The sequence below is a fragment of the Acipenser ruthenus genome, chromosome 6 (assembly GCF_902713425.1).
Source record: "Acipenser ruthenus chromosome 6, fAciRut3.2 maternal haplotype, whole genome shotgun sequence".
Taxonomy (NCBI): Eukaryota; Metazoa; Chordata; class Actinopteri; order Acipenseriformes; family Acipenseridae; genus Acipenser; species Acipenser ruthenus.
In genome coordinates this window covers 44,262,665-44,277,310 of record NC_081194.1, presented here as the reverse complement: position 1 = coordinate 44,277,310, position 14,646 = coordinate 44,262,665, and the positions used below count along the sequence as shown (strand labels likewise).

General features: G+C 37.0%; 1 protein-coding gene across 1 annotated transcript in view; it reads right to left on the bottom strand.

Annotated features, from left to right (window-relative positions):
* The window catches only part of LOC117411436 (interferon gamma receptor 1-like), a 40,643-nt gene extending 29,854 nt beyond the window's left edge, over positions 1–10,789 (bottom strand). The window contains exon 1 of the mRNA XM_034018975.3: positions 10,519–10,789. Within this exon, the coding sequence (XP_033874866.3) occupies positions 10,519–10,591 (73 nt within the window). The 5' untranslated portion in view covers positions 10,592–10,789. The remainder of the gene's footprint in view (positions 1–10,518) is intronic.
* Positions 10,790–14,646: the final 3,857 nt, after the last annotated feature.

The following is a 14,646-nucleotide window of genomic DNA, read 5'->3' as shown; positions in this document are numbered from 1 at the left end:
AAGAAAGAAAAATAATAATAATAATAATAATAATAATAATAATAATAATAATAATAATAATAATAATAATAATATAGAAAAAATCAAAATGACTATTGAAGAAAACAGGAAATTAATATGAATGATAAAATACAAAATTCTAAAAATAAGCAAATAACATGCCACATCAACCACCACTGTTTCAACACGACCACCCCTCCTCCCCCGCCATCTCTTCCACTTTGCTTCACATTCAGAACAAGCAGGAATCATTCAAAAACACTGTATACAGTATTACAAAGTGTGTGTTAACTCAATGTACTGTATTGTTTGTACTGAAAGCTTCATCTTGCTTCTTGGGACTTCTAAAGTCTGAGATCAGACCACTAGTTCATTACTTGCAGACACAGAACACACATCTGCTTTAGATTTCCGCCGCCTTCCCAGTATTGTGTGTAGGTTTATGAGAAATAGTCTAACAAGACGACACATGACCAACACACATTCGACAGGCACACTCCCCTACTTACAGTAAACTGATAATGAAACTGAAGTACTGTAGCTTGGACTATAACTTTGCATTATATTAAAATACATTGCCAGTATGTTCCTAATGTACCATGTACTGTATACATTAGTGAACAAACTTTAGTGACTCCACAGCTTAATAGTGCTCTGTGTTTTATCTTATTTATTATGACACCTACTGTATGGCAGTCAGCTCGCCCTCTTAAACCACACTACTCCATTCCAAAAGGATTATCACATTTGTATATATGTAAGAACATTGACATTGACTGCTAGTTTCTACAAACCCAAAATGAATCAAGAGCTTTTTTCTTCTATTTTTTATTCACAGTACAGTATTAGCTTTTTATTCCACTGTGGCAGGATGGCTTGGTGGTGACGTAAGACCAGGAAGAAACACAGACACCAGTACTACAGGTTGACGCACTGAGCACGTGTTTATTAAAATACAAATAAAAGGTTTACACAAAACAAAAGGAATGTTGGCCAAAACAAATAAACAGACAGACACCAAACACTGAAGCAAACAAGTATCGCAGAAATGCTGCTAGTGGGGCGGCACACTCCAGCCCTGGCAATGCTGACAGTGGAAATGCCGGCTCCTCTGGACCTGTAGCCAGCAGTGACAATGCTGGCAACGGCAATGCTGGATGCTCTGGACCTGTAGCCAGCAGTGGCAACGCTGGCAGCGGAAATGCCGACAGTGGTGCAGCGCACTCTGGACGTGGCAGTGGTGCTGGCTGTGGTAATGCTGCCCTTAGTGCGGGACAGTGGCCGCAGCGACAGGACGCTCAGGCTCCGCCCTCGTGGGCACTGGACACTTGGGCTCCCCTCTTTTGTGCACTGGACACTCAGGCTCCCTCCTCGTGGGCGCTGGAGCTCGCACCAGCTTCTTTGCCTTCCTCCAAGAATGGCCGCTCCTCTCCTTCTTCCTCTTCGGCGCAGGTGGCTGAAGGGGGACGTGAACGAGGCAGCACATGGTGTAGTGCCTGGGCGAGGCACAGGCGAGGCACCATGGAAGCGCTTTCTCCAGAACAGGGACCTCCTCCTACAGCTCTAAAGGAAAACCCATCGGGCACTCCTGCCATACATGGCCATTTCTGGACCTCTGGGCAGTCCTGCCAGTGGTGGTGGTTCTCCTTCCTGCAATATTCACAATAGCACTGCTCCTCCTGTCCTTTTGCCCGGACCATTTACCTTTTTCTTTCCAAAAAAAAAAAAAAAAAACACACACACAAAAAGAATTCTCCAAAATATTAACCTGCAGTGTTTCTCCTGGCCTGGGTACGTGGAGGTGCTGTTATCATCCCACATACAACACTATCTGTGGCAGGATGGCTTGGTGGTACAAACAAGTATCGCGCTGGTGTAAATCCAGCACGAGTAGCATTTGTTATTATATTTTCAGTTCTTACTGTTAAGTTCCACCTCTGAACAATCCCCAACCCTGGTCAGCAAAAGCTGCTTGTTTTTATATCATGGTCACGGGATTAACTGGCTAACAATTACCTAGTTTATCCCTCAATCACATTCTGCACAGGGTTTCATTAGCTGCCGACCAAGCATTCGAACAAGATTAGCTGGATGGGGAATTGAAAACCCATCCATGCTGTAAAACAACAAATACCATTTTAAATAAACACAAACCAGTACATTATAATAATAATGCAAAATAATATAAAACACAGAATGAATATGCTTGGACGACTTTTTCTTTTAAAATTCTGAAGAATGTTAGTGATGAGCGAATAATCTAAAATAAGGTTATTTTTCAAAAACCGACTTCGAATGATGTTATTAGAATAATCAATAATCGTCATCAGGATTATTTTCAAATATTGAATCGATAATCGAATCAACTTGTAAAAGTGATAATTGCTCATCACTAATGTTCAGATATTTTTCACGTATTGCTAACTGAAAAAATGAAAGCATCCAGGTGTTGTATGTATGTAGGTACACTTTTACATGCAGTACATCTAGATAACTGGAATCTAATTGACATACACCCTGAGGATAAAAGGAGAAGTCTGGCTTTCTGTCTTTATGTACAGATACAGATGCACTTGTAATTAATAAATGATATATTTGTGTTTTAAAATAGGGTCTTTTTTTTTTTAATCCCCTCGAACAAGCAGACAAGACAGCCATGTCAGAATGTGGCTGGACTAATTAGCCTAACCTGATTGGAAGGGTACTTTAAAAACATGTGTGACTGTAATCAAATCATATTTGACATGACCACATATACTGGAAAACAGCTCCTAGGTTAAAAGTAGTTAGAATTGAGAGTAGCAGGTCATTGTGCTCTTTGTCCCTGCACTGAGACAACTACACTTGAGTGATCCTTGCTTTGTATTTTATTTAATTGTTTTGATTTATTTTGTCATTTATAAAAAAGTGTGCCTGATTCCTGGCTTGCATTTGCTATTTCTGATACTAGCCAGCCTTGGCCTCAAGGCTACCCTTCCAGTGTACACCTACATTTACTTATATCCAGTCATGATAAAAAGCTCTAATGCAGACCAAAACTACATCCAACACAATATATGTTATTCTCACTCTCAATGGACATGCACACTAATAGGTACATGGTGCTTGTGAGGCTACATGCAAGCTCAATCTCACATCTCTGCAAACACAACTGACCATTGGTGGTTTTGTGATACGGACAGTCAAGGCAGATTTAAACCCAGGCCTGCTGCACCACTCCGCCAACCATAACATTTGTTTGTGTTCTATTTGAGTGACGTTCCACATTCCGCATCTGTTTTGAACAATGAATGCATTGTGATTTAATGTCTTACAGTGCCAATAATTTCGTTCCATCATATTCCTTTACATAACTCAATGCTACAGCACTGTAATACACAGTATATGGTTGAGCAACCTAAGCAATTTCATAACAATGGAATAACTGTAGTCCAAAAAGAAATCTTGAATATATCTATAAACATATCATCCCTGTTGAATGGATGACGAAATGTTTTCAAACTTTGCTCTTTTATAAATGGGCTTGGTCATGGTAATGGGGGTAAATAATGGGACCTTAATCTCAAGCAATAAAATACTTTTGTTCTAAATTGTCCTATCAGTCCAGAGTATAAATTACATATGAGAAATCACTGTTCAGGATTGTCCAAATTCCAGTACATCTTATTCTGTTTATACTATAATGGCATCATGTGCATAGAACATACCATTTATTTTTGTTTTATAGTAGCTCCTGAATACAATATTTGTTTTGTGATTGATACAGTAGTTAATGCGTCATGTGTAGGCTGTCTTTTCTTATATTAGAAGCCATTTCACACAGTTTGAGCAGCCAGAACCATCCTTTATAACAAGACATCTCTTATAAAAATAAGAGACACTCTACTGTACATACAGACAACGTATTAACTAGTAATGGAAAGATAGTCAATGACAGTTTAACAAAAGTATAAATGGTAGTTTTTGTGAAACAAAACAAATCTAATGTGTACAAAACATTAAGATTATATCTAAGTTTACTGTTACTATACAGAAGAAACTTCAAACATCACATGGCCTCAATGTGGAAAACATTGGGTCATGCCATGGTCACCAAAACATTTAGCGTGGAGGGTTTGTAAAACCCTGCAATTCTGAAGTTACTACCTTGAATGGTTTGTGCGATATGAGGCCACTGTCTTTATAAAATAACTGGCACAAAAAGGTACATTTTTTCATTACAATACCCACAATCAACCACAGAAAATAGCTCTGTACCAAGTATGAAGCCAATATCTCAAAGCATCTATCTCAGTGGTTCCCAACCTGTGGTCCGCGAGTAAACTCCAGGTGGTCTGCAAACAACTCCCAGAATTTGGTTACGCAATTCTTGCAAAAACCAACTTCTACACAAACACATGTTGTGCTACTAATATTACTAAGCAACATAGCAAAGCAGACTTAGGGCTGCCTTTTTGTATCACGTGACCAATTTGGTTAAGTAGCTCAGTAGACACTCCAATACTCGCGAAAGGTAAATAGTGCCACCCCCATACTCGCGCACAATTAAGCTTAATTTGTCACAATTGCCTTTTCTTCCTGTTATTTAGTAACTAAGCAATAAATATAAAAACTGCAGAATTATGGATGTCAATAATGATCAATAATGCGGTGACTTGGCATATTTAGCCTCCATTGTTTATTTTGCACGCAATGATATACACAGCTACAGAAGTGTGCGTCTTTACATTAAAATGCTGATCATTTCTTTTAGCTGCACACACATAAAATACTGTTCTCATCCACAAAAATTAAGATCGTTGATACATAAGAACATAATAAAGTTTACAAACAAGAGGCCATTCGGCCTATGGTTGTTAGTAGCTTATTGATCCCAGAATCTCATCAAGCAGCTTCTTGAAGGATCCCAGGCTGTCAGCGTCAACAACATTAATGGGGAATTGGTTCCAGACTCCTACAATTCTCTCTGTAAAAAAGTGCTTCCTATTTTCTTTTCTGAATGCCCCTTTATATAATCTCCATTTGTGACCCCTGGTCCTTGTTTCTTTTTTCAGGTCAAAAAAGTCCCAAATTTAAGTTTGCTTACTATACCATTTTGTATTTGTTGTATTAATATTTGAAAACGTATTGTTTAAATTTGTATAAACTACAATGTTTTGTTGTTATTGTTTCTGCAGCACGTACAGAGTTAAACTTCCCCATCCATGCTAACCCATTGCAGAATGTGACCATCTCGGATTGATTGCTTAATTTATTATTAATTTGGAGACGGTCACATGTATATATAAACCCACAGCTTCGGCTAATCAGGGAGTGTGTGTTCAGAGGCGGAACAATGGTCAGGAGGTAAAGCAAAGTAAAGCTTATTAAATATAAACAATTGCTACGCGTGCTGGTTATACACCAGCACCATACTTGTTTGGTTTCAGTTCCGTGTTCTGTTGTATTTGTTTCTTTTGCCCACTGTTTTGTTTTGTCAAGTATTTGTTTTGTTCAAACTTTTATTTTGTTCCTTTATTAAAACGCGCAAGCAGCACTTTCATTACCCCAGCACTGCTGTCTGTGTTCACTGTCTTCTGGGTCTGACGTCACCACCAGCCATCCATGTCACAGGGTATTACTTAATTATATATATCCTTACCAACAAGCAATTTGCCACATTTTAGGCCTGCTTTTCAGTCACATATGTGAACACGCAAAGCTGCCTTAAAGGTGCCTTAAACCGTGAAGGGGGTTGCAGACCTAAATATGTGCTGGCCCCGAGGTGGCCCTGGGCCAGCCCAGTAATGTGAACAGGGTCTTAGTGTAAGGAGGAGGTTGTACAGCTGTGGCCAAAATTTTGCATCACCTAGAATTTTAGAATTGAGATAAAAAATAACTATATGAACATCATTTAGATTTTTTATTAACATCATGTAATCAAAGAAACTACAAAATGATATCGCTAAAGTCTACAGGAAGCCATAATAGTAGTACAGTATTAGATTTTGTCACTTTTAAATGTGTGTCCATTTTTCATTAAGTATATGGGAAAACTACAAAGCAGTATGCAATTCAATATGTTAACATAACATTATTCAGCAGGTTTCATTCGACTTTATGAAGCAAAATTAGTTAATCCTATAGGGTGATGCAAAACATTTGGCCATAACTGTACACATTATGCCATTCATCATGACTATGGCATATCCAATGACACAGTGATGTACTGCAGGATTGCTGTAACTACAGCAGAGCTATCAGCGGTTCACAGGAAACAGCAAGTCGGTTAAACTGATAGTAAACTAAGTGTATCTGCAAAACTGACTAAGATTACCCATCCCTCACTAAAGCAAACTTGTACTTTTGCAATGCACTGTGCCAATAAGCACACAGCTAATGACTAGACAAACACCAGATACCCTTATAAAAGTTTTCAAACGCAAATTTACTGGGTCATTTTGCAAATGTCCATATTTCCCCAAAGTTTAATTATGGAGTCACAATGCTTTTACATACTTCTCTGTGGTTTTACTATATGATTACTATGCCTTATTACACTTTGCTATAATTTACCTAGATATACAAAAGCAGCCTCACAAATAGAATAGAGAAGCCTGTAGAGACCTTAAAAAGCAGACTAGGAGAACAAAAAGGGAATTAGAGAGACAAGCAGTGGAAGATGGTAAAATTAATTTAATAAAGGGTTTTTTCAACATGTTAATGCTAAAAGGAAACTGAAAGAGGAAGTCAGTAGTTTACATGACAGCAGTGGTAATTTAGTGACTAGACAACCAAATTACAGATGTACTTAAATCAATACTTTGTACAAGTATTTACAACATACCAAAGTTAACAGAATGTACACAAACATCATCCTCAGGGCCCAGGAGTCCTCAGGGAAACTAACAGATTTTTTTTTTTATAATAAGGACCAAAACAGAGGAATATTTATATAGTAACAAAATTATAGGTGACAGCCAACATTGACAGGCAACATGGCTTTAGGAAGGTAGATTTCTAGATAGATTACTAGATTTCTTTCAGGAGGTGACTACTAGAGTGGACAAGGATAGTGCAGATGACATCATCTACTTAGAATTTCAAAATGCATTTGACAAAGTACCGCATGAAAGGCTATATCTAAAGATTAAATCAGTAGGAATAAATGGTAAAGTAGCATCATGGATTTATAACTGGTTACAAGATAGGAAGCAGAGAGTTATGATTAGAGGCCAGGCATCAACCCGGAGTAACTTAACAAGTGGGGTACCACAGGGATCAGTATTGGGACCATTGTTATTCATAATCTATATGACTTGGGCCAAGACATAATCAGTAAACTATGGAAATTTGCAGACGACACAAAACTGGGAAGGGTAGCCAACTCCCAATCAGCAACATTAATACTACCAAGAGATTTAGACAAGATCCAATCTTGGGCTGACTCATGGCAGATGAAATTAAATGTGAATAAATGCAAAGTCTTGCAGATAGGGCGCAAAAACATTAGAGGAAAGTACAGCATGAAATGTAGTAATGAAATGGAGGAGGCTATGTATGAAAAGCACTTGGGAGTAGTGGTGGATGAATCTCTTAAGCCAACTAGTCAGTGAGGAGAAGCTAAACAGAATGTTAGGTTATACAGCCAAGACAGTTGAATTCAAATCAAGAGAAGTTATATTAAAATTATACAATGCACTGGTACCGACCACACCTAGAATATTGTGTCCAGTTCTGGTCTCCATATCATAAAAAAGACATTGAGGCATTGGAGAGAGTACACAGGAGAGCAACACGATTAATTACAGGATTGAAGGGTATGTCATATGAAGATAGACTGAAAGAGCTGCATCTGTATAGCCTAGATAGGAGAGCCAGGGGCGACTTAATAGTATTTAAAATTGTCAAGGGGTTTAACAAAATAACTGCAGAGAATTATTTTTCACAGGTCACAGAGAACAGAACCAAGGGGAGAAGGAGCTTTTTCACAGAAAGGGTGGTGAACCATTCAAACAGGCTGCTGGACAGAGTTGTTGAAGCAAACTTATCGGATCCAGACTGGATGCTGTCCTGAAAAATACTGTATAACCCTCTCTGATTCCCAGAGGTTTCATTTCTCCTACTAACTAAATGGTTGGGGGGGGGGGGGGTTGCTTTTCCTCTACTGAGTGTTAACAGACCACACTTTTCATTAACACTAAAACCACCGCGATTATACTCATATGATGGTTGTATTTTAAACAATATTAAAATGAAAGACAAACTATTGGATTCAACTCAAAGGTTTTATTCAAGCACATCATATCAAACATCTGCACAGCCGAAACGTCGTATTTAAATGAACAATTAAACATAAAAGGGTTTATTTTCTAACTTGCCACATATAAAGCACTACTTCAAAAAACTATAATAAAATAAACATTTCAGAAGAAACTAGTGTGTAAACAGGTATGTACATACAAAACTGTAAAAACAAAAGTAGTTTTTAATTGAAAATGAAAGTAACATGTTTTCTGTTGCGTGTGTGTTACTCGGTGCACCACAGAATCCAGGTTGAGCTGAAAACCATTAAAATGACTGCTGTGGTGGTTCTAGTGTTAAACGAGTGAGCACAGGTGGGCCGAATGGCCTTTTCTAGTTCTAGAATTTATGATATTCTAATTGCAAAACCTGTCCAATTTGGGTCCCAGAAATTGTGTTTGATGTGCCAGAGGCTATACTTTCATTTTATTTCATTAATCTATGCGTTTAAAACAAAAAAAAGTGCAACATGCGTGAATTTAGTAGTCAAAACTGTTTTATAAACAGAGGCCATAATTTGTACAGTATTGCCATAACAAAAATAATAATCTTGACCTGGAAACAAGTCGATACTTTTAACGAGCAAGTAGCACCAAACATTATTTATTTATTTATTTATTTATTAATTAATTAACATTTCTGTAGCTGGTTCTGTTTCTAATAGTGAGGTATACTCATATTTTCTCTACTTCTGACTTGGCTTTGAGCTGGTCTGGAGCTTGCCTGCACTAAACACTTCCTTCTTCTGTGTAAATCATATGACAACGTGACCTTTTAATTCTACCTGTCCCACAGAGAGAGTAGGTGGGGTGATGGCCGTTTCCACATGTAAGATACACACTCCTGGTTCTTATTGGTGAGTTACAAAGCGACTGAGTGGGAAAAAAAGAAAAACCACTCCATTTACAAATCAGCTCACTGTGACTGTTCCATTTCTATCCATAGATTCTATTATTTTTCTCTAGTTTGCATCGGATGCCACGTGTCCTCTGTGAGTAGGGCTTATGCATAAACTGAAACAGATTTTTAAGTAGACTGCACAAACTGAAAAACAAATAGGCACAGTGTGTCACAAACTAAAATATGCCAAAAAAATATGGGTTGAGCATGAATAACTTTCAATGACCTGCCAAAATCATGTCTAACAAGAATGAAACATACTGTACATCAAACAAATCTGGCAAAATTAATTTCACTTGCTACTGTAGAACTGGCAGTTCAAACATCCATCTTCCAACTAATATATGAATGGCAAGTCTCTTCAAGCCTGTATGTTTCTATGCTCTTATAGTGCTCTAACCACACATTTTACAATTCTGGCAGGAGAATTTTTGTATTTTATTTGTTAATGTGCCGTGTAGCATCTTATTTCAGGTTCAGTCTTTTGCAACCTTTAAAATAAAGACGCCTGATATCAAAATGGATACTGCATGTAGAAATACATTGTTGATACTGTGTGTACCTTGTACCTTGCTCAAGGGTACAGCAGCAGTGTCCCCCACCTGGGATTGAACCCACAACCCTCTGGTCAAGAGTCCTAACCACTACTCCACACTGCTGCCCCAGACCTGGTTTGAGCATGTCTAAAATATGTCTAAAACACAATATGCTGCTCAATGCCTCATCTCTCTTGGTTTGCAAAATCGATTAAGGTAACAGTTTAGAGACTACACTTGATGATGAAACTGCACACCCCAGGAATATGTAAACAACCTCAGCTACTGTTTCTAATTATATATGATGAGCCCAAACAAAGTCATGATCCCTAAGCTTGAAAAATTTAATATTTGTTCACCATGTGATACATTTATAAATTATAGAATGGTCGTAGGTACAGTACCATAACGATATGATACTGATAGAAAATATTATTGTCTTACGTATAGGTCTTTGAAAGTAAAGATGATGTTAAACTGTGAAATTGATTTAATTAAAATAATCGTAATACAGTTATTTAATTACACAGGTCGTTATTGTAAAAACAAAAAATACATATAAAGCTGATGTTAATCTGTGAAAATAATGTCATTAAAATAATCGTAACATTACAGTTGATTATATTGACCTTGTAAAAAACGACAGATCAAACGAAAAATAACTGGTAATTTGCTGATGTAACTTAATAAAACTACAAATTATAAATTACAGCAGTATTCAGACTACCTACATGCTACACTCTTAGTTCTAGACAGTATTTTCACAGATTAACATCAGCTGTATTTTTGTTTAACTTACCACCGGAAACATCTTGCCCCAGAGTTACGGCCAATACCGCAAATGCCCAAAACACAGCTCCCTTAATTTGCATTTCAATCACACTCTGAATTCAGAAACTATTTTTCTGTCCGCCAACGAAAATATCTTTTACGAACAAAAGTCAGAACAGCTGTAAGTAAACGACCAGTAAATGACGTCCGGCCTGATGAAACTGGCTGATCACTTCCTATAAAATACACAAAACATCCTCGTGCTCAGGCTGAGTTAGAACAAGCACTGCGAGTGGGAGTTTTCCCAGAGCGTTAGAGAGCAAACCACAAAAGAGTAGTTTGGTGGCACTGCGCTCTGCTGTACAGTTAACAGACATGTATGGCAAGCCAAATGATCATTTAGAGATATCTCAAATTGCATTTTAAATGACTTGTTCAGGGTCACACAATGAGTGAGTGGTTGAGGTGGGATTTGAACCAGCAACCTCCTGGTTACAAGCTCTTTTCTTTAACCACTGGACAACACAGCCTGCTGGTGCATAAGCTCCAGACAATGAGTTGCAAACTTTAAACGTGTTTCTGTTTACAAGTAAAAAAAAAAAAACAACTACTATGAATACAATAATGTTTGTTATGGTAATTGTTTATTTATGAGTTTAAAAATGTTTAGTAAAATGTGATTAAGAGTGAGTTTTTGGAACATTGATAAATAGAGATGCAAGGGTCTGTGCGATATAAAACTGGCAAAATAATTTATAATCAGTAATATAGCATGATTAATTTGGTATTATTATTGTATAAAAAGTTCTTGGTAATGTATTTTGTTTTTATTGATGTCTATATTTATTTGCACAAAGGTCATTTTGCTGTTTTATGTTTACTGTTTCAATTTAAAATGACAAGTAAAACTGTAAATAGACAGAAACCTCAGTGTGATAACATTAGTAAATAACACAAGCTATGGTGAATTACAAACTTAAACCATTTTCCTGTGTTTTGGATACATCAGAGCATCCTCCTCTATCTTTGTCCATCCATTTGCCATTTTTTCCCAACATTACTGTGATCTCAGGCTGTATACAAATTTGTCAGCCTGGTTCTTTAAACTACGTGCCACGTATGTTCACTTCTCATTGGTCAGTTTCCCTAGTTAAGGTGTGTGGAGCTCCAGGATCAGATCAACATTACGGATCAGTGGAGCCTGATCCAGATTCTCAAGGTCCAGCTCCAGTGATCCCAGATCCAATCTAATTTTTCTTCCCACTGACTTCTATACTGACTATCTATACAATAAATTATCATGAAATAAAAGTTTTAGTACTGCAATGTGAGGGGGACATTTCCCCATCATTGAAAAAGAGAGAGGAACATGTACCCTGCCTCCCCTGCATAAATTACACCTATGCTTTACAGCATTTGGAATCCCAATGAAAGTGAGAAGCAGATAGATACCACTTGTGATATAATGCTGGTTAAAGAGCTAGTTATGGTGGTTTAGTCCCTTTACTATAATATTCTGTCTAAACAAAGTAGTAAACCTTTGTTGGGGTTTAAAAATTCCTTCTGGGTATCCAGTAAGAAACCAGAAACCATCTGTTCAAATTCCCCACTCTTGATGGTCACTACAGTCACCAGCATTTGCTGGAATTTTCAGCTATGTTTTTAATAAACCAGCTTTATGACCACTATTAACGAAACCAAACACAGTCAGATTGAATTCCCGTAAGAAAAAGAGGAACTTTTTGTCATGTGGCTCATTTTGGACTCAAAGTATTTCTTAATGTATTTAAAAAAAAATACTTTTACATACATATTCAGAAGCAACCCTTGAGTGTTAGAGCTCACTTAAGTCTCCATATTAGCAAGCATGAGCTCGATGCACTGAAGTGAGCACTGACACTGAAAGGTTGTTTCTGTTGTCTCATTTGAAAACATTAAAAAGTCGAAACTAGCCAAATGCATATGGCTGTATAATTGTACTGTATACATTTTCCTAGCATTACAGTACATAATATTTGCAAAGATGAGAAAATTATAAAATGACCAAGCAATTTTACCATTGTAAACTTAAGTGTTGTTTTTTTTTATAGGACAGTGTAATGTCCATCAACAGCACTCATCCATCCTGGTCAGAACTGGTAGCTTGCAGGTTGAATGAGATTTATGACCATATTCAGAAACAATACTTGAATGTAGTGCTCACTTACAGTAAGCTGCTTTCTCAATATAAGCATCCAATAACTTGGTACAAGTGTTGTTTCTGAATATGGCTGCAGATGCTGGTTGAAAGTTAAATAAGTTCAAGAGAAATAATAGAACAATAACTGTCTAAAATATTCACAGTAGAAGAAACAGTAAATAAAGTTAATTCCTAAATCTCACTGTACAGGACACTGGCAATTGCTGAAATTTTCAGCAGTATCTATTCATAATTGCCATTTTTTAAACTATATATATATATATTTGCATCTGTTAGCACCTCATATTGCAATGTCTATGGCAAGCCAAATGATCATTTAGAGATATCTCAAATTAACTTATAGATATCTCTAAATCCTTTCCAGACATCTCTAAATATTTGAAGATATCTTCAAATATTTAAAGATATATCTAAATCATTTAAAGATATATCAGATACATTTAGAGATATCACAAAATGATTTTCAGATATCTTTAATCATTTTAAAATATCTTAAAACGCTTTTGCGCTAACGTTAAATCATTTTCAGATCTCTCTAAACCATTTAGAGATATTGCTGAATAACTTCATGTTCATTTAGAGCTATCTCTAAATCATTTTAAGATATCTTGAAATAACTTCCCGTTCATTTCGAGATATCTCTAAATGGGCAAAGTCCATTCAAAGCATAGAGCATGTTCACAGGAAGTCATTTAGAGATATCTTGAAATAACTTCCTGTTCATTTCGAGATATGTCAAAATAATTTAGAGATATCTGTAAATAAGCAGGAAGTTATTTTGAGATATCTTTAATCGATTTAGAGATGCAGTATCTCTAAATTATTAGGATGTTATTTCGCGATTTCTCTAAATGAACAGGAAGTTACTTCAAGATATCGCTAAATGATTTAGAGATATCTCTAAATGAACAGGAAGTTATTTCAAAATATCTCTAAATGAACAGGACGTTATTTAGCCGTACTGTATCTCAAAATGACAGTTTGGCGTACAATGCCAGCAAAACATTATTTAAAGATGTCTGTAAATCGATTTGAAATATCTTTATTTTATTTTTAGATATCTCAAAATAAAATTAAGATAACTTCAAAGGGGTTTATTTACAGACATCTCATATTCATTTACAGATATCTCTAAATATTTCAAGATATCTTAATTATACAAGTTCATTAAGTGTTTAAATTGATTATTAAACAAACGCAATTAGCCCAACAGGGCACTGTGTAAAGGGAACAGAGTGCCACGGACTGGATGGCCTAACAAATCATTCCCAGGGATAGGTGGAAACCGGCCATCTAGAAAGGGGGCGGAGCTACAGTACACCAAGTCATCAACCCAGAAGGGAAGCGATGTGGCAATTTCGGATTGTAAGAGAAACGGTTGCATTCACTAACTAAGTAAGGGAGCATGACTGACAGTACAAAAGGGGACGTGGCTAGGTGATCTTTTCCTTTTGTTATAGTTAAGCTGAACCGAGAAAGTAGTACTATGAATTTACCGTGAGCGTTTTGTTTGTTGTGTCTAAAATCTACTTGCTTGTTCTTATTAGATGGCTAACACAATCCGGAGCTGTCGCTTAAGGTCAGCACTGAACCCAGACAACACTTCACAACTGTGCACGAATAAATTGTATTTCATCATGAGTGCTATAGTACTCACTCTGGACTTGTGATTGTGTGTGTGTGTCTTTGTGTGTGTTCTACTGTGTTTATTCTTTCGAACGTTAGGTTACTTACCGTATTCCTGGTTCCCTGAAAAAGAAATGTCAACCATTACGAGCCTGGAAATGACCCTCGTGTCACATGACCAGAGCACATATTTAAAAAGCTGCCCGATAGGCCCGGTGTGACCACGTGTCTGTTGCATTCTGGAACAAGACGCTACGTCGCACAGCAACCTTTGCCATTTGATTCCGTATGGCAATGAAGGCGAGCTAGAGACCTCGCAAATTTAATGGT